Raw genomic sequence first — 21,832 nt, forward strand, 5'->3', positions numbered from 1 at the left:
TTTTAGTGAAAATCTGAAAATTTCTATTCTACACTGTTGGATCGATGGCGGACGTTCTAGATTAAGGTGGGACTGCTAAGTATCCACTTAAACGTAATTAGCACATAACCCCCTCTCTATTAATCATCAGGTGAAAAAGGGCTTGGCCCTCGCTAATTCCTGGATCATATCGTCTTCACGCCTTGAGCGCCGCCGCCGTGCACCTTCCACCGGCGCATAGCCCCTGGCCTCAGCCGGCCGCGACCAGCCCTACTCCCGTCAGAATGGGCCTTCCATACCTAGGGAGTGGCCCGCCGACGACTCTCCCTCTACTGGTTGTGTCTGTACCCATGAATTCTCTTCCACAGATAGCGGTGGGGCCTTTGTCGTCTGCGGGTTGCCCTCCATGGGATGCGGCTCATCCTCCGGCAGCCGCGACTCACTCTTCGGAGCAGCGGCGTAGCTAGGCCCCAGGCTACCAGGGATGTGGCCTGGGGCGTAGCAGCTTGTTGCTTGGTGTCCTGTAGCAGCAGAAACACTGTTTGCTACTCCACTGCTTCGGAGCACTTGTCACCGCTGCTCCCTGCAATTATGTCGTCCGACATGCCTCAGCCTCTTCGTAGTCATGTACAGGTAAGCTAGTAGATGGATCATTAACCTACTCTAAAAAGACTTATATTTAGGAAGAAGAATGTTGGAGGGCCGAAAAAGCCTCGCACATGCGGGGCGTCTAACCAGGTTGGCTTCTATGACAGTCGTAGCTGCCCCAACAAGGAACAAGAATCGTAAAGGAGTTGTCATACACAAAAATGGCTATATTACTTCATAAGTCGTTTGTCCACTATAATTGATCTTTTCATGTCTACCTGCAGATTCTTTTATTTTGATATGAGGCAACCCGGTGCTTCCATTTTGATGTAGTACAAGATGAAGTTCAAAACTTTAGTGTCATCTTCACCGACCTTCAACGCTATCTTCCTAGCTATTGAGAGCTTGTGTGTCATCTTATCTGTTGAGAGTTGTGGTGTTATGTTTGGAAACTTCCTTTTGTTTACCTTTAGAGAAATGAAACTCTCTTTTGTAGAGAGACATAACTAGTTATTTTTCTTATGAAAAAATTGTAAGTTGTCACTGGTTTATGTACAATGTGTGCCCTGAACTGTCACTGATTTTGGTTCATCTCAGTCTGAACTATTCTGGGATTTTGATTCATCTCCAATGCTGTTGGTGTGGAATAAGAACTTCATGCCTTGAATATTGTCTTTATAAGATGTACCCGTTCCACATCTAGTACAACAGCTGGTAGTAGATCAGCTGAACATAGCTTTCAATGATACAGTACAAGGTAATTCACATTGGGTGACTGCAAAAGAGCTCACCAAAGATAATGTTAGGAGAGAATTTTGACTTTCTGTGTTGTCAATGATTGAGATACACCAAACATTGCAAGGGAGCTCACGCTGTGGTTTTTAAATGGTTACAGCCTCTGAATTCGGACTACAGTACATAAGCAAGCTTACAAGTTTCATCAACAGAAAAATGTAACATTCAGATACAATTTCTGAATTCATACTACAAAGCAAGAATTCTGCTGCAAAATGTTGGAACCGGCTAGCCCTAGCCCTAGCCCTCTCCTCCCTTGCACTGGTCTCTCTCTCTCTCCGGCCGTGGCTCGCACCAATGAAAACGAGGAGGAAGGAGGAAGATGGAGCAGACAGAAGACACGGTGAGGTTTTCCCCGGCGCAACAACGCCTGTTCCCGAGCTCGTACTCGTCACCTCCACTGCCTACAACACACGGGTGCGAGGGAGTTTATATCTGCGTCCATCGGCGCACCCCACCGCGCCCCCGACGCGCCCCCCTTCACGCACTCCCCCACGTCCCCGCGCTCCCGCCGCGCACGCACGCGATCCGCGCGACCAGGTCCAGCGCCCGACGTGGTCTACACCCGCGCCCGCTGCGCCAAATAACACACAGCATGGCCCCGCGCGCACACGCGCTGGCTCACGCACTCACACACGCACACCTACGCCACGGACCCGACGCGTCCAACGTGCCCGGCGCGCGCCCATACACGCACCCGGCTCGTTCGACACCTCGCCGCGGCTTATTGCGCCATTGTGGACACATGGTCGATCGCGTACCCTGCGCTGGGGTCTTCCCTCTCGACGACATTGTGGACCATGTCCGGGGTGGCGGCGCCGAGCCTGTCAATCTGGTCGAGGCACCTGCGGCGCACGGCCGCCACGGTGTCGGTGTCGAGCTGGCCGTTGTGGTACCAGGTTCCGCCGGTGATCTCGGGAGAGGGCTCCATGCTGAAGTCCATGAAGACCTTCTTCCCGCGGGGCCGGACTTCCGTGACCTCCTTGAGGATACCCCGCTGGACGAGGGCGCGGGTGAGCTTGTTGAGGGTTGGGGCAGTCAGCTTCAACGCGTAGCGGAGGTCCTGGCTCGACATGCCCTTGTTGCCCGCCGCGAAGATGCGCTCGTAGACCTCCCGCTCCGGCCCCTTGAGGTTGTTCAGGATGGCGGCAGGGGGCTGAACCTCCGGTGCGGAGGCGGGGTCGTCGGTGGATTTGGAAGCCGGAGATATGACGGGCTTGACGTCCGGTTGGGCTGGCGTGCCCGGGGAAGGTTCCAGCGGGCGCTTGCGCGGCGGCATGGCGGGGGCGACAAGGAGCGGGCGCCGGCGGCAGTTGGGTTTGGAGGAGATGAAATCGCGGGGGTTTGGCTGGGTCTCGCCGTCATGTTTTAGGATAGAAGAGGCCGCGTGAAAAGACTAGTCAAGAAAACTTGCGGGCCGCGCAACTGAGTAAAGTTTTTGAGCTTCCGAAAGAGCATTTTCCAAATTTCTTATGCGTAAATGTGTGAATAATTTTTTATCTCAAATAATAAGTGCCACACATGTGACATGAAGCAATCCGGTCCTGATATTTTTTTTACAACTAAAATTGTCATCCGAAAAGAAAAATAAACCTAAAAAAACTAAAACTTGCCATACGAAAAGGAAGCTGCCATCCTCGCGTCACTAAACTTACCTAAAAAATGTTAGGAGCTGCCATGTGTTCTTGCCACACGTGTGACACTTATCAAAGTCCTTTTTTATTTGCAAGCTTATGAAAGAAAAATGGTTTCACCCGCAAAAAAATGGTTTCATACGTGGGTTGCCAAAATTCTAGTGAGCTAAAACATAATAGGACCATAAAAGAGTAGTGCTCTTAACTTTTAATCACCAAAAATGTATTCATTTCTTCTAAGTTTGTGGATGCATTTGGAACTAACGTATTGATGCGTTCACTTGCCAATTTTGAAGAAGGGGTTACTTTGCAAAATTTGGATGTCATATTGTGTGTGTTCTAATCAAAACATCATCAATATTAATAAATATGAAAATTATAATGAACAAAAGTTTGTGTTGTAACTGCAACTTATTGAATATTTAATGACGTTGTTCAGATTTTGTTTGCAACTAAAATCTCCTCAGCCTCTTAACAACTCATAAGTTTCTCTTTTTCACTCTCAAAGATAGCCTTGAAGCAAAGAGAGACAAACACAAGGAATGGGTCAACAAAGGGAGGAGCTTCGCCTCTGGAACACAATGCTCTTTGGGCCCTCACAAAGTCTAGAAAATGGCCCACCTGCCCACGGAGCATGGTGTCTATTCATAGAAAGCGAAAATCTCACTCTCACAAAGTAACTAGCCCTATCGCTTTTTCTTTGTGTTTGCATATTTGTTTTTTATATGATATTTCTTTAATGGAAAGAGTTGTCTTTGCTCTCAAGATGTGAATGTCTTCTAAAAACTTAACTAACAACATTTTCAAAATTGGCATGAAATCTTATGATCTACATATGCTTGCTCGATTTTTGTTTGATCTAATATATAACAACATTTCTTAGGAAGTATGCAAACTTACATAATTTTGTAGTTTTCTTGCCGTCGCTATTATTGGAGGAAAAAGGCATATAAAAATTTCAGAAAAAATGTTTGTAAATGTCTAGAGAAATAAATTTGTCATTGTTCATTTGTTTTAATTGGATATGCTTTGCAACTTCTCAATTACCAGTTCACAGCATAGATGAGTTGAAATACAAGGCGGTCCAAGCAGTGAGACGTTTTAAAAAAATATATCCAAAAGAGCGTTTTTTTTCAACTATCAAAAGTTTCCAAAATAATTTAGCGTGAACCAAAGCAGTACACTAGGAATCTATAAACATTTGCGGAAAAATGTTTTTTTTTCTTCTGATGAATTTTTTTGTAGAGCTGAAGTAACAAATAGTATCAATTTTTATTTTATTATCCTTACTAACAAAATTGTGTCTTCATCCTCCAGTTTATGGGTGCGACTAGTATTGAAATAATACACTTCTGAAATAGACCAAGTTAACCCTAAAGAGAAACTACTCTTTTTTTCTTTTGCGGGTAAAGAGAAACTAGACTTACTCCTAGTTACGTTAAAAAAGTACAAGTGCTTATTTGATTCAACAGTTTCAAAGGAAATCTGAAGGTTTAGAATGCTTAGAGTTGTGTGTGTGCGCGCGCGCATGTGTATTTTATTATCCTTCCTATCAAAATTGTGCTTTTTTCCATCAGTTTATCGGTGCAGCTAATATTGAAATAACACACTTCTACTCCCTCTGTAATAGACTTGAAAACATTTCATGGGAATTTTGCATTCATCTTGGACATATTCTTCTATTTCAAACAAATTTGATGCAAATTCAAACTTTTGGAACCCAAACGGACATGACATTGTATTCCTTGATTCCTGAGTTTGCAAGAACCCTACGAATCAAAGTGGCTCACCAATTTTTTACCCCTAGATAAAGTGGCAATCTGATAATCATGTAACCACATGTTTCTAATATTAACAGGAAAATCTCGGCAACATTACTCAACTATAATACAGTAATAAATTCTATAGCAAAGCTGTATACTTCGCCTCCTACTGCATAGTGAAAGAGACAATTTCAGTGGTACATATAGTGCAGATATGTCTGAATGCAGAATCTGAATCGAATTGATCAAAGTTAACTCTGTGCGATCCAATCAACCAGTTCTGTAACAGAGGCTGGCTAGTATAAATAGACCAGAGAACAGCAAAAGTACATGATTTAATTCACAGTAGTGAATAAAACCTTATGGGCTCACTCTGATGGTTTCGATGGCATTATATGATTTAACAATGTACACTGAACATTTCCACCATTTTACAGCTGTTAGGAATCGTCAAATTTTACAAATTACTGAAATGAAACAGGTGAGGTCCTGGTTGCATCTCCAGCGAACATCAAGATTAAGGTTGACTGAGTAAGAGGTGTCGTGTGTCACAGTGTCCGTCTTCTCATTTGGCAGCCTGCTCGATCACAGATATCTTCGTCCACCTTTCCTGCTCTTCGGGTGCATTGTTTCCCTGAAGAGGTGGCAACGAGAAAGCACTGACTGTCGAGCTTTTGCTTCGGATCTCTTTCAGAGCCCTAAGCGCCGCGACCGTGCTCTTCATGTACATGCTCTCCATGAACTCAATCTCATCAAGCTCTGGAATACATCTGCTGTTAGCCAAGGAAGAACTGGGGTTCAGAGGCTGGTCCGCAGTGTTGCCATCTTCTTTGCCCTCTTCAATTGATACAGATGGTTTGTTTGATGGCAGGAGCTGGTCAAGCATAGCCTCACACTCCTTCACAAGCTTGTACAGGAGGTCAGTGGTGAAGAAAGGCTGAAGCAACACGTTTTGGATGAAAGGCAGACGGATCAGAGCCCCAGTTCTCTTGTCATACTTCTTGAGAATCTTCACCAGCCCTGTAATTACAACAGAAACGTAAGCATCATAGACGATGAGATATCAGAGGACTTCAAATAGCTAGTCACTGAGTAGTAAAGGTCCAAATGGCACACAGATCACACCCATCCCCCTCCAAATGGCACACCCCCCCCCCCCCCTTCAGGAAGTTCTCCATAAGAGAAGAGAGGGATTGCTGAGTTCTGCTTTATAAAGTCTAATAAGCAGCAGTTTAGACTCAATGAACTTTTATCTTTAGTCAAATTCTAAAATTAAGTTATGTCAAATCTGCAGAAAACGACAGAGACGGGAAACAAACATACAAATTTATCGGTAACTTATCATGCCCCCTCACTAGAAAACCTGATCCCTCAAAGGAACATAGCACGAAAATTACTGTTTCAACAAAGCTAACATGATAGCATCTGTAGCCAGTTCAGGGCACATTGCAGGAGCCAATATGGTATTGAGTGGGTCACATCATGTCCACTAAAGCCACTATGCAGCAGATATAATGCAACAAAACAAGCTACTCATTAACCTCAAGTTGATTATAGCTCACAAGAATATGATTTTATAAAGGAACCTACCAGACCAACACTAGAAAATAGATCACGCATGGCAGGTGAGTTATGAGCAATCATATAGCACTTCTTTGAATTGTCGAAGAATTTGAACAGCAATAACATGCAAATTGCCAAATTACCCACTATTACATATTCCTCTGAGGTGTAACTCTAGTCAGTAGACTTTCATACTAAAGATGTTTGGGCGAGGGGCACTTGCGGCCAAATTTATGCACTTTGATATGAGTTTGCATCCAGACTTTTCCAAAGCATGCAAAAGACCATGTAATCATCCATGAAATTTCCATTGATCTTCTGAATAGTAAAGAGAGTTCACTGCTGTGAATTGTAGGGGCATATGACCCTTGCTAATTGATTCCATGTTCATTAACGTGTTGACCTTGTCATGGTGCGAAAGGATGAGTTTATTGGTAACAAAGAGTACAGAGGAAAAAGACCTTACCCGCAACAATTTGCCAAGCCAAAAGAAAGAAACAGGCAAACCGATAAAACCCCTCAACTTAACAAGATCATATGTTCACAATTAAGCTTTAGTACTACTATATACTAACATATCCTCATCCAGGTTAGCAAATCTGATCCCAAGAGAAAACAACAACCATTAAAACTGACACTTAAATCGTTTTAGAGAGTATGATTTATTAGCAACCCGACTGATAACAAGAGCAGCATTTTTTCACACTCGAAGCAACAATATTGACAAAGAGGAAACAAGATTACTCAACTGTAAAGCGAGCAAATGAAGACCTAGTTTGCACAAGCACTATATATGCTGATTGCAGTACAGTCTGGAAAGGAAACTGATCTAGTGCGTAATAGCACGTCATCATGACATTGTGCGAGTATGTGAAAAACAAAACATATTTTTAGTGAGAATAGCATAACACCATTTTGAGTGACAATAAGTTCAATGCATCATGTGAATTTACAAGCCATATTACATCGTGAGATGCGATATCAGGCTACTGAAATGAACAACTTATCTTCTACCATTTGTTTTTATATTTATACATCTAGATCTCTAATCAAATATTTAACTGATTTGTACACAAAGCCAGACAAAATTATGCCTAGACCTAAAGACGTAGAACCTATTAGGGTCGTTTCAAATCACAGGAGAAAGAAACATAGTGTGCTCCAAACTGATAAAAGATATCTACGCTTGTACGATAAATTGCTCATTTCTCGCAAGAAATCGAACTGTTGATATATCGTGCTGACGCAATTTCTCCCTGACCATCTATATATTTGTCAACGTCCCGGGCAGTGCACGTGCAATTTCAACGGCGCAGCGGATCTATTCGCATTGACAGTGACACAAGTGCTCCACTCACTGACAAGGAAGCCATATCTGCTCGGAGGAACGGCAACTCCCCTTTTTTCTTGACTCATGTTCACAAAAGCTCACTCTTAGTTCCCCCACTTTAAGATGTAGGCTCAATTACCTAATTACCCAATTTGAACCATCTTCCTACTCCCTTCCCATCCACTACACGCACAAACAATTCCAAAACGAGATAAGCAACAACAAAGTACTACTGATTAGGAGACAGCATAAATAAATAACTAGAGACAACTCCATGCAGCGGTGATGCGGCGACTCACCGGTGTAGTTGAGGGCGCTGTAATTCTCAAGCAGCACCATCTCGCCATGGAAGTCGACGATCTCCTTGTGCACACGCAGCAACTCCTCCCTGGACTCCATCCCGGCCGCCCTGGCCACCCTGTCCTGCAACTCCTGCACCACTCACCCGCAATCTCAATCAGATCAATGGACTCCGCGAATTACAACGAAAAATAAAATGACGAATTGGACGGGCGGGCGGCTAGCAACCTTCTGGCGGATGATGTACTCCTCCTCCTTCTCGACGAAGAAAGAATTGAACTTGTCGAGCTCGGCCTCCAGGAGCCGCATGAAGTCCGCCTCCTCAGGCGTCATCGCCGCGGCCGCCGCCGCCGCTGTCTCGTCGCCGTCCCCGGCCGGCTCCGAGACGCGGGCCCGCTTGGCCTGCCGCTCCTCCCCGTCGGCGCCGAGGCCGATGAGCTTAAGCCGCTTCTTGAGGTCCTTGTAGGACAGGAACTTGTCGCGCCACTCCGGCAGCGTCTCCACGATCTGGCTGCTCAGGCTCTTGCCGAACTTCATCGCTCAAGGCCCGCGGAAAGGGTCCTCGTCTCCTCGCACGATCTCCAATGGCGATGCGGGCGTTCGGCGGTCCTGCGGCGGATGGGGGTGGTGAAATAGAGGGGAAAGGGAAGGGGGGAGAGAGGATATGCGGAGACGGGCGAGGCGAGAGTGGAATATTCGCGAGCGGGAGGATATTAATTTTCTGCGGTGTGCGCCAGTGGTTGTTCTTCGCTTGCGTTTCTGGGTTTCTTTTTCCGGATCGCAAGTGAGACCCAGCACCAGCACTCATCACAGCGAGACCACGTCTGGGTTTGACGAAATTTGCAGGTGAATTGTTTTTCTTCTTCTTCTAAAATAAAATGTCAGTAGGACAGCTACGGAATTTATTGGCCAAGAAAATAAAGATGCAAATTTACCAAAACAATGGTGTGGAGAGAAGAATGGTGAATTCCCACTGGTTCTTTTTGTGTTTGTGGTTGGTGTTTGTTATTCTAATGTGGTGTTGAATATGGATCTCGATGAATTGATAGATATTCTATTCGAACGGGGTATTGTCTTTCACGAAACAAAACCCCTACCGCTTTGCTTGTAAGGTTACGTAAATGCATTACAAAACATTGCAAGGGCTTACCCAAAAATCAAAGAAACCGATGTATTTTAAGTGATTAAAGAATAGCATCACATTACAGATTGGTGCATAACCTAACTACTCCCTGCGTTCCTAAATATAAGTCTTTTTAGACATTTTAAATGGACTACAACATACGGATATATGTAGACATATTTTAGAGTATGGATTCACTCATTTTGCTCCGTATGTAGTCACTTGTTGGAATGTCTAAAAAGACTTATTAGGAACGGAGGGAGTAGATGATTGTTATTTCTGAGAAAATTGTACTATCATGATTTCGCTTGACTCCCTCAACAGGCTTCCTCTGCATCAGTGGTTCTTAAACTATCACGACTTTCTCATCGTGCTTTTTGTCGCCTATAGGGCGCAAAAATTGCAAGGGTGGATGGTGATGTGACAACTTCGCTTGGGCAGATGTTGAGATGGAAGATGATGTGGCGCAAAAATGGATGATCCAAATTACAGCAAGCCAATACATACCACAATAAAAATGTTACTATTCTGTGTTTGTGCATGCATATATAACTTTTCGCATGTTAGGGAGAGGGCCATGTCATTATCCACCTCTCATCAGTCACCACCGTGTTCATGCCATCGTATATTGTTAGGAAAGGACACGTGGATGCAATGCATATATATATATATATATATATATATATATATATATATATATATATATATGCATGTGTGTGTAACTTTTGGAATGTTAAGGGAACAAGGCCATGTCAATGTCCACATCCCCCTTGCCCACAAAATTCACCACTTTAATCTCCGCAGTGGCTGGATACATGATGAGGAAAAATCATGATAGTGTAAGCACAGTCTTTTTTTGCGATTTGAGTTCTAATGTAAAATGGTATTTACCTAATTACTTACATCTTCAGTTAATTTCCTAGGGAAACTATGAGAGAAGGCCCTCTGATATAAATAAAGATCGAAATTTTTGTTCATGACAATTTGATACTAGATCGTGGATATGTCCATCCATGTTGCCAATCAACTGATTTATTACGAAAATAACTTTCTCAGCCAACCGGTTTGGGTCACATATATCTTATCTTGGTGACTAAACCTTAAGCATGATTTGCTACACAAATATTATATGCTACATGATCGCAAGACCACTTTTGATTAATAGTTATACACTAATAATAAACAGTAATAATGTTCTTCACATTGCTAAGAAAATTTCTAGGATGAAATAAATTATACACTTCTCAAGTGCGACACTATTGGCTTTTCTGATTGAGAATAAAAGAAGTATTATTGCGAATTGAGCATAGCTCAATTGGTTAGGTTTCGTGTAACGGAGTTTGTCCACCCGATCATCTGGCACGGTTGCTCGCATTTTTCTGGATTTGTTTCTGACTTTTTAGTGCAATTCTTTCAGTTGTCATGTATGGCGTGCCCATTAACTACGAGGTGCTTGTAGTGACCTCATCAATCTGAATATCTACCGACTGGGTCCTCCAAAGGTGCTCGTACGGTAGTGTGTATGTGCCTGTTTGTGCGTCCGACGTTGTATTGTGTTTTTGAACAATTTTGTTTCCTCAGAAAAAAAGATCAATTTTGTTATCTTATTACTAGCCTGCTAGTTAAGATTGTTATGATTTATACAAAATGCGGGCTGATTTTGTAAATAAACTGGATAAGAACAAAAGTCAATAGAAGGATGAAGCACTGAAGCGATAAGCCCAGATGATCCTGTCTGAGATGAACATCAATGTTTTTCAAAGTGATTAGGTAGCCATGGCAGAGATATCCACCGGAATATTCCGTGCAATAATATGATGGGCAACTTTGGGCACTTTTTTCTCTGATAGCATGTTACTTGGACACAATAGCCCCCATGTGGATGTAGCTGCTGTTAGAAGGCTCATGAGTTAGTGATGACAGTGCCATGAGTAAATGGTGGCAGCCTGTAAGTGTGTGTGCGTCTTCTGAGTGTCTACACGTCTGGACTGTGTTTCTACAAAATTTGTCCACACACAAGAAAAAAGGATTGTCACATTTGAGCAAAATGACTTGTTTTCGTAGTAGTACGGTTTACCATATTAGTATAGTATTTTTTGAAAAGCATCCATGATAACACATAACATTTTTTTAACACAAATAACAAATAGCATTTAAAGTGTATAATCGGACGCCTAAAACTTTATTTTATTTCACCATCCATCCGTTGTAACATATACACCCACCACTTTGGATTTTCGGTTCCTATCGGCGACGCGAAGACTCGAAAAAGCTGCGAGAGAATGAAACAAACAGCAACGTACTCGAAGGAACGGCTTATCCAATCCAGAAAGAAAAGAAACGGTGAGAGCAGCCCCATGGAGCAACACAGCTAGCGCGGCACAGAAGATCGGCAGCGGAACTCCGGAACTATTCCCAAAAGACACGCACACGCCATGACCTTGCAGCGATGGAAGATTCGGAGCATAATTCCTTGCCTGGAACCCGAATATCCAACCGGATATTGCCCCAGATCCTCTGCGCGTCGCTGTCCCGCCATAAAGCCCCCGCTCCTCCCCTCTCTCTGAAAATAAAAAAACCCACAGGAAACTCCACCTCGAAGTTGTCTTTTCCCCGCGGCAAAACCCAGAAAAAAATCGTACACTGTTCTTTTGCTGCTTCTTTGACGTGATTTTCTTGCTCGTCAAAAAAGTGATGCGTCGGTTCCTCTTTACGTGAGTGATGGTGTACTTCTCACGGTTCTCGTGGGTGCGCAAGTCCAGGTGTCACTGGGCGGCTGCTTGCTTGTTTTTAGAAAGTGGGAGTGGTTGTTTCACTATTTTAAGTAATGAGAGACCAGAGTTGAACTTGAACGACTCAAAGACTAGGATACTGGAGTTAATTAGGGGCGGGTCATAGTCCGTGCTACTACTGGGTCAGAAAAGTGTGTCTTATGGTTGGACTATTGTGCGGTCCACATGAGACGATCATGGATATGTTTTTTTAGTCTTGGTTGTAAAGTACGTCCTATCATTGGTCAACTTTTAGTCTACGTGTGTGACGGATTTTCCCACTTTTAGTATATTGTCTTTAGATGAGTTCTCGTTAGTGGGTGCCTTTATGGATTACATTTTTTTCCTTTGCTTTTCGGTCTGAATAGTCATTTTAATAACCGTTGTTCTGTATATGTCTGAAATCACATTTTTCACGGCACTAAGTTGTATTTTCCACAACACTAAGTTGTATCTTGGCGGAGTACCTCAAAATACCATATTCCTTCGTTAAAACATGGCATGTTTTAGTACATTATTGTGGCGTACACCTTATTATCATGTCACTCATGAATCTCTGCTATCTAAGTATGGTGTCTAGTGAGAAATCGAGCTTCTAACCACACAACAGGATTAACCATTGTACCATCCACAACAAAGAATACGGCCAATTTCATAGGTTTCGACTAATATCTCTTGCCCCTACTTTTAGGGACGGCGAAATTTATGGACCTAGAAATTGTAACAATGAAAAAAGGTTAGCATAGTGGATATTTGTACCATCCTATCCGCCATTATCCAAGTACTCCTATCCTGCATATTTTTCGCTTAAAGAAAAGCTTCCAGCGAAACAGGACGTAGCCTAACGATCATCGACCCGTTTGGCTGCCCATGCAGATCGAGCAAGCAATGGCCGGCTGCACAAAGGATCGCTTCCAAGCGCGAGTCGACGGCGCTGCTCCTCGATTTCTGATCCGGGACAAGGCGACGCGGAGAAGAGGCTGCCCTGCCTGCCTGCCTGATCTGAACCGCCGAGGCCGAGGGAGCGACCACCGTCCGCCAGCCTGGGCTAGATTTGAACCGAGCTCGTGGCCCGTACGAGCCCTCGGGAGGAACGACCCGAACCTTTGCATATTCTCGCGCGGATGCGCATCCAACGGGCTAAAATACTGCTGTACATGTTGGGCTGGTTTTGTTCGTCTACACGCGTCGGTGCGTGTTTGCAACGTATAGATGTAGCGATCTCTCTACACAGTCGTGCTTCAACTTTGATATAAACATGATATAATTTGTTGGCCTATGGATGATCACGAACATGGCGCGGAGGATAAGAAGCACCGGATCGACGGCGGCGGAGATAGTGTTTTCCTTTGCGAGAGCGTGGAACATTTGGGTCGCCAAATGGCATCGGGTGAGCATATCCCTCGTGACGTTCAACTCTTCTGGACGCTAGGAGCCGCATATTCGTCTTCTGCTCTCCTTCGTGCCGGCCGCCCGATATACGGAGTAACATGGTTGAGTTTATATCAGCGCATCACTTAAAAAGTACGATTATAGAAATATTGGGCTGCACTTTTACAATGGACCACATCTTAATGGAAAACCTTGGTTGATACATCCGTATCTAGACAAATCTAAGGCATGCTTTTTATTTTTTTCATGGATTTTTTTATCTATTATTCATCATGTGTCAAGATAGTATAATGAACACTAGAAGTAAAAAATTATATCTAGGTCGACGACTATAAGCACTGGAGCGAGCTGAAAGCGCGCTGTTTTCATCGCCCCTCCTCATCGGAGCTGGGCAAACCTTATTGTAGTAGACAGTCAGGAAGTCGTCGTGCTAAGGCCCCATAAGACTAGTGCACCAGAATAGCAACCACCGCCAATGAAGAAAAGAGTAGATCCGAAGAATCCAACCTGCAGACACATGGATGCAGACGAACGAATATCAGATCCAATTGGATCCACCAAAGACAAACGCAGACCAAATCACACGAGATCCGCCGGAAACGCACCTTCACACGCCCTCTGATCATGCTAGAACGGGGGCAAGGCGGGAAGAACCTTATTCCATTTCAAAAAGCCGCATCCGCATCGTCTTCCCAAGTATGACACAAACCCTAACAAAACTGGAAGAAACACTTAAAAACGGAGCCCTCCCGCCTGCAAGGGTCGGGATCAACCGCGCCTCCATGGTCCGAACCAAAGAGAAGAGGTAGACCAGCGGCGACGCCAGTGAGAGGCAGAGGAAACCCTAGCTAAGGGACCACTAAGACATACGGAGTACTAGTTAGACTTTGCCATATGCTTTTTTTTTTGAAAAGGAGGCTTGCCCCTGGCCTCTGCATCTAAGCGATGCATGCATCCATCTTATTAAAAGTCTCGAAAAAAGCACAAGGTCGTAGATTCATTACAGCTCGCAAGCGGAGCAAAAAAGAGAAAAAAAATACATAACTCAATACCACAGTCGGTATGTATAATAGGACAAGATCCCTAGACTCCTATCCTATTATCAGTCTGCCATCCAAACCGGTTGAATATAGCCCGTGCTACCATCTCCCACTGGTTGCACCATGTAACCAAAGGCTCCCTGGAGTACGTAGGAGTAAGGATCACGTACAGATCCATCCTGTAGTTCTGAAAATAACCTGCGAAAAGTTTAAGATGTGTTGTCTGTTAAAAATCATGTCGTTCCTGCAGTTCCATATAGCTCAAACAAGTGCACATATTCCAATCCGAATACGAGACGCGGTAATATGATCTACACCAGCTAACCACGTCCCAAATAACAATTCAATGCTAACTGGAGGAATAATGTTAAAGGCTATATGAATCGTTCGCCAAAGTAATTTCGCGAGAGGGCAATCTATGAATAGGTGTTGTATTGTTTCATCATGATCACAAAAACAACATCGTGCACTGCCTACCCAACGTCGCTTTAGTAAATTATCTTTGGTGAGGATCACTTGCTTGTGGACAAACCACATAAAGATTTTAATACGCAAGGGAACCTTAACTTTCCAGATATGTATCGATCTCGGGATTGGGCCATAATTAATTAGATCCACATACATGGATTTGACCGTAAACACACCATTTCTAGCTAACTTCCAGTGGAACGAATCAGGTTGGTCGGAGTGTTGAACCTCCATCAACCTCCGTACCAAGTGCATCCAGGAGTTCCAGCGCTCCCCAACTAAAGACCGCCAAAACTGGATATTTAAGGGTACCGATTGTAATATTGTGCCCACGTAATCCTCCATACGTAGTACAATATTATATAGGGTGGGATACTGCATGGCTAGGATGCCTCCCCTAACCACGTATTCTCCCAAAGATCTTGTTGTCATTCCATTACCAACCAAGAATTTGACCCTATGAAAGAACAAATCTTTCGTTCTCATAAGCCCTTTCCAAAAAGGTGAATCATTAGGTCTCACGGTCACTTGGGCAAGAGTTTTAAATTGCAAGTATTTGTTGCATAAGATCTGTGCCCACATACCCTCTGTCTCAACTGATAACCTATACAACCATTTACTCATGAGGCATTTATTTTTAATTACCAAGTTCTCAATACCGAGGACCTCCCTGGTCCTTAGGTCGGCATATGACATCCCATCTTGTCAGGCGATACTTATTTTTTAGCCTCATCTGACTACCAAAAAAATCGAGACCGAAAAAAGTCTAATCTCTTCCGTACCCCTGTGGGTACTTCGAAGAAAGATAACAGGAACATCGGCATACTAGTTAATACTAAATTAATAAACACTAACCGACGTCCATATGACATTAGCTTGCCCTTCCCGCAGCTAAGCTTTTTCTCAATTCGATCTTCGATGCATTTCCATTCTTTATTCGAAAGTTTGCGATGATGAATCGGTATGCCCAAGTAACTGAATGGCATAGAACCTAATTCACATCCGAACAATTGTCTATATGCATCTTGTTCCTCTTTAGCCCTACCAAAGCAGAACAATTCGCTCTTGTGAAAATTAATTTTTAGTCCCGACAATTGTTCAAAGAGACATAACACTAATTTCTTATTCTGGGCCTTTGTAATGTCGTGCTCCATGAAAAGAATAGTGTCGTCGGCATACTGTAGGATGGATACTCCCCCATCGACTAGATGTGGGACAAGTCCACCAACTTGGCCGTTCTCCTTGGCCATACCGATCAGAACGGTCAACATATCGGCCACTATATTAAACAGGAGAGGAGACATTGAATCCCCCTGTCTCAAGCCCTTAAGTCTGAAAATAATGTCCGATATCATTGTTAACCTTTATTCCGACACTACCTTTTTGGACAAGAGAACCCACCTGGTTCCGCCATGTCTCATTAAAACCCTTCATACGCATTGCCTGTTGAAGAAAATGCCACTTAACTTTATCATATGCCTTCTCGCAATCCACTTTGAAGATAACCCCATCTAGTTTCTTTGAATGGATTTCATGTAGAGTTTCATGGAGGACAACAACCCCTTCTAGGATATGTCTTACCGGCATGAAGGCCGTCTGACTCGGTTGCACCACCGAATGGGCGATCCGTGTCAGTCTATTAGTACCCACTTTCGTGAATATTTTGAAGCTCACATTGAGAAGACAAATCGTCCTGAACTGCTCGATGCGAACCGCTTCTTCTTTCTTTGGCAAAAGCGTATCATACCAAAGTTAAGATGAAACAGTTCCAGGTGGCCATTGAAGAAATCATGAAACATAGGCATAAGATCATCCTTAATAATATGCCAACATTTCCTATAGAATTCCGCAGGGAACCCGTCTAGTCCGGGTGCTTTATTCGGTTTCATTTGAGAAATTGCATCAAGAACCTCTTTCTCAGTGAACGGTGCAGATAGAACCTCATTTTCCTTTGCCTGTAGCTGAGGGATATCTCCCAATACAGACTCATCTAGGGAGACCTTATTCTCAACCGGCGGCCCGAAAAGTTGTTTATAATAGTTGGAGATATAGGACTTGAGGTTCTCATGACCCACCACGGTCCCCTCGTCCTGTTCAAGCTGGATGATCCTCTTCTTCCGATGTTTACCGTTCGCGATCATGTGAAAAAATTGTGTATTATCATCCCCTTGGACAACCTTGAGAACCTTAGCGCACAAGGCCCATTTTAGTTCTTGTTCTCTAAGAAGAGCACGTAGGCTTTGCTCAACTTTGGACTTTGTGGCCTGTTCCACCACATCTAGCAGGTTCAATTATGCTTTTAGGTCCAAAGTCTCGATCAGTTGGGTGAGTCTTTCTTTTTCTTGTTTGTAAATCTCACTTTCGTTTTTGGCCAAACCCCGTAAAAATTGTCGTAGATGCCTAATCTTGTTTTGCCATCTCTCTAAACTAGATCGCCCACCAATAGGCTTTGCCCATTCTCGTGCTATGATGGCCATGAAGTTTTCTTTTTCGAACCAACTTAATTGGAAGGAGAAAGTGTTTTTGTTACCAATATGTGTTGCGTCTCCCGAGTCTACTAGCAATGGTGTGTGATCCGAGATTGCCCTCTGCATCGCATGCACTGACACCAGTGGGTATTTATGTTCCCATTCCACACTTGCTAGCACCCTATCCAACTTTTCATAAGTTGGGGTAGGTAATGTGTTGGCCCATATGAACTGCCTACACGTGAGTTCAATCTCCCGCAGACTGAGACTCTCAATAATCATATTGAACATTAGGGACCAACGCCCATCAAAAATTGTCATTGTTCTTCTCATCTCTTCTTCTGATTATATTAAAGTCCCCTCCAACTAGGACGGGAAGTCTTTCATCCCCACAGATCCGAACTAGATCAGCTAGGAAATCAGGCTTAAATTCGGGTTGGGCTGCTCCATACACAGCCACCAAAGGCCAATGGAACCCATCCAACTTTGATCTCACCCGAAACTTAACCACAAAATCCCCCCGAACCACATTAAGCACCTCTAGAGTTTCACACTTGACCCCCAGCAAAATCCTACCGGATCTTCCTCTGGGTGGTAAACAGTGCCAATCAAAATCAATTCCACCAGACAAAGTTACAAGGAACTGTGAGGTGAAATTATCTCTTCCTGTCTCGAGAAGAGCAATAAAAGTCTAGTTGTTGATCTATCGATGTCTCTGCAAGGAACCTTCTTTTAGCCAAGTCAGCTAGACCTCTGCTATTCCAAAAAATTCCTTTCATACATCATCATGAATTTTTTTCTTAAGTTTAACTCTAGCACTTCTATGAATAGTCGAAGTAGGATACACCTTCTTTTTCCAGGAACGCTTGGGCTTATCCACCTCAACCTTCGTTTCGTTATTATCGGAAAGACTTGAGACCTTACCATCTATCTCTAGTGGCTCTACAATGTCCTCATCCTCCGTCCCTTCTACCTCAACCTCGGCTTCCGAAGTAGGCAAGAGATCATTACAAAAACTCTCAAGGGCTGATATCCCTAAATTTTTCATGTAGGCCTTGATGACCCACAAGTATAGGGGATCTATCGTAGCCTTTTCGATAAGTAAGAGTGTCGAACCCAACGAGGAGCAGAAGGAAATGATAAGCGGTTTTCAGCAAGGTATTCTCTGCAAGCACTGAAATTATCGGTAACAGATAGTTTTGTGATAAGGTAACTTGTAATGGGTAACAAGTGATAAAAGTAAATAAGGTGCAGCAAGATGGCCCAATCCTTTTTGTAGCAAAGGACAAGCCTGGACAAACTCTTATATAAAGGAAAACGCTCCCGTGGACACATGGGAATTATCGTCAAGCTAGTTTTCATCACGCTCATATGATTCGCGTTCGTTACTTTGATAATTTGGTATGTGGGTGGACCGGTGCTTGGGTGCTGCCCTTTCTTGGACAAGCATCCCACTTATGATTAACCCCTATTGCAAGCATCCGCAACTACAAAAGAAGTATTAAGGTAAACCTAACCATAGCATGAAACATATGGATCCAAATCAGCCCCTTACGAAGAAACTCATAAACTAGGGTTTAAGCTTCTGTCACTCTAGCAACCCATAATCTACTTATTACTTCCCAATGCCTTCCTCTAGGCCCAAACAATGGTGAAGTGTCATGTATTCGACGTTCACATAACACCACTAGAGGAGAGACAACATACATCTCATCAAAATATCGAACGAATACCAAATTCACATGACTACTTATAGCAAGACTTCTCCCATGTCCTCAGGAACAAATGTAACTACTCACAAATCATATTCATGTTCATAATTAGAGGGATATTAATATGCATAAAGGATCTGAACATATGATCTTCCACCAAATAAACCAACTAGCATCAACTACAAGGAGTAATCAACACTACTAGCAACCCACAGGTACCAATCTGAGGCTTTGGGACAAAGATTTGATACAAGAGATGAACTAGGGTTTTAGAGGAGATTGTGCTGGTGAATATGTTGATGGAGATTGACCCCCTCACGATGAGAGGATCGTTGGTGATGACGATGGCGATGATTTCCCCCTCACGGAGGGAAGTTTCCTCGGTAGAACAGCTCCACCGAAGCCCTCGATTGGTTCCGCCTCGTGGCAGCGGAGTTTCTTCCCGAAAGCTTGCTTATGATTTTTTCCAGGGTAAAAGACTTCATATAGCAGAAGATGGGCACCGGAGGCCTGCCAGGGGGCCCACGAGGCAGGGGGCGCGCCCAGGGGGGTAGGGCGCGCCCTCACCCTCGTGGATGGTGGGTGGCCCCCCTTTGGTACTTTCTTCGCTCAGTATTTTTTATTAATTCCAAAAATAACTTTCGTGAAGTTTCAGGACTTTTGGAGTTGTGCAGAATAGGTCTCTAATATTTGCTCCTTTTCCAGCCCAGAATTCCAGCTGCCGGCATTCTCCCTCTTCGTGTAAACCTTGTAAAATAAGAGAGAATAGGCATAAGTAATGTGACATAATGTGTAATAACAGCCCATAATGCAATAAATATCGATATAAAAGCATGATGCAAAATGGACGTATCAACTCCCCCAAGCTTAGACCTCGCTTGTCCTCAAGCGGAAGCCGATAACGATAAATATGTCCACATGTTTAGAGATAGAGGTGTCGATAAAATAAAATACGGACATGAGGGCATCATGAGCATTCTTATAACAGCAACATAAATATATTTTGTCATATGATTTCTTATGCTCAAGTAATAATCTATTCACAATGTAAAGTATGAATCAGAAAATTTATTGAAAACTAACAAACTATAATCTCCAGTCATTGAAGCAATTGCAATTTATCATAACATCAGAAAGAGTCAAATAGGAGCTTTTCAGCAAGTCCACATACTCAACTATCATTTAGTCTTTCACAATTGCTAACACTCATGCAATACTAAAGGTATGGAGTTTTAATCGGACAGAGAGAAAGATAGGGGCTTATAGTGTTGCCTCCCAACCTTTTACCTCAAGGGTAATGTCAACAATAATAATTCATGCTAACTTACATCCAATTGGATATATATATATCAGGATCTTTCCAACATAAGGTGCTTGCCAAAGGATAAAATGTAAAAAGGAAAGGTGAAGACCACCATGACTCTTGCATAAGAAGTGAGACAAGAATAAAAGATAGGCCCTTCGCAGAGGGAAGCAGAGGTTGTCATGTGCTTTTATGGTTGGATGCACGATATCTTAATGCGAAAGAACGTCACTTTATATTGCCACTTGTGATATGGACCTTTATTATGCAGTCCGTCACTTTTATTTCTTCCACATCACAAGATCGTATAAAGCTTATTTTCTCCACACTAATAAATCATACATATTTAAAGAGCATTTTTTATTGCATGCAACAATGACAACTTACTTGAAGGATCTTACTCAATCCATAGGTAGGTATGGTGGACTCAATGAAAAAACTGGGTTTAAGGGTATTTGGAAGCACAAGTAGTATCTCTACTTGGTGCAAAGAATTTGGCTAGCATGAGGGGGAAAGGCAAGCTCAACATGTTGGACGATCCATGACAATATACTTTATTTCGGATATAAGAAAACATAACCCATTACGTTGTCTTCCTTGTCCAACATAAACTCTTTAGCATGTCATATTTTAATGAGTGCTCACAATCATAAAAGATGTCCAAGATAGTATATTTATATGTGAGAACCTCTCTTTCTTTATTACTTCCTATTAATTGCAACGATGACCAAAACTATGTTTGTCAACCCTCAACAACTTTTATTCATCATACTTTTTATATGTGAAGTCATTACTCTTCATAAGATCAATATGATCTCTTTTATTTCTTTTTATTCTTTATTTTTCTTTTATTTTATTCCCTCAAGATCATAGTAAGATAATCAAGCCCTTAACTCAACACTAATATTTATTATATATAGCTCACGGACTCGATTACATAGAGGGATCATAAAGCAAAACTCAAACCTAAACCATGCTAAAACTTTATGCTACTAGAGCAAAATATTACTAAAAGGATCAAGCTAAGAAGAATAGTAAAGATAGGAGTGTGATGGTGATACGATACTGGGGCACCTCCCCCAAGCTTGGAGTTGCCAAGGGGAGTGCCCATACCCATGTGATTATATCTCTTTCTTCGGAGGTGGTGATGATGGAGTTGTTGATGATGTAAATTGTGCTTTCAGCTTCTTCATATTGTAATTGAGAAGAGCAATTTCCTCCTTTAAATCATCGACCTCCGATTCCAGCTTCAAGATCTTGTCACATAAATCTCCTTTGCTTTTCTTCCGAAAACGAGAAGGAATAGATCGGTTGTTAGACAGTTTAGCCCTCTTAGGGAGACTAGACTTCTTGAACTTCACGTGCATATCCCCAGGTTGAGGTAGAGGGACATCCTCCTCCTCCGAACTTGAATCATTGACCCTCATCAAATGAGCATCCTCCTCCTCATCCGTAGTTCGACCACAAGGAGATAGATCCCCATAGGTCTTTGGGTCAGCAATGAGGTGTGAGACATAGCTCTCTCCGTCGGAATCCTGAGATGACATCTTGCTCCAAATCTGCTACAGAAACAGCTCGAAACAAAAACTGAGGATATTTGCGT

General features: G+C 43.1%; 2 protein-coding genes across 2 annotated transcripts; both read right to left on the reverse strand.

The window, feature by feature from the left end:
* Nucleotides 1-1,445: 1,445 nt before the first annotated feature.
* On the reverse strand, nt 1,446-3,424 carry LOC109778983 (uncharacterized). Its single transcript, XM_020337563.4, has one exon. The coding sequence runs from the start codon at nt 2,639-2,641 to the stop codon at nt 2,087-2,089; it is 555 nt and encodes a 184-aa protein (XP_020193152.1). The 5' UTR covers nt 2,642-3,424; the 3' UTR covers nt 1,446-2,086.
* A 1,703-nt stretch (nt 3,425-5,127) lies between these two features.
* LOC109778989 (SPX domain-containing protein 1) lies at nt 5,128-8,684 on the reverse strand. The gene is made up of 3 exons (XM_020337569.4): nt 8,181-8,684; nt 7,952-8,084; nt 5,128-5,779 (listed from the first exon to the last, which is right to left on the reverse strand). The coding sequence occupies exons 1-3, from the start codon at nt 8,487-8,489 to the stop codon at nt 5,325-5,327; spliced, it is 897 nt and encodes a 298-aa protein (XP_020193158.1). The 5' UTR covers nt 8,490-8,684; the 3' UTR covers nt 5,128-5,324.
* Nucleotides 8,685-21,832: the final 13,148 nt, after the last annotated feature.

This window comes from Aegilops tauschii, chromosome 7 (assembly GCF_002575655.3).
Source record: "Aegilops tauschii subsp. strangulata cultivar AL8/78 chromosome 7, Aet v6.0, whole genome shotgun sequence".
In the NCBI taxonomy this organism is placed as follows: Eukaryota; Viridiplantae; Streptophyta; class Magnoliopsida; order Poales; family Poaceae; genus Aegilops; species Aegilops tauschii.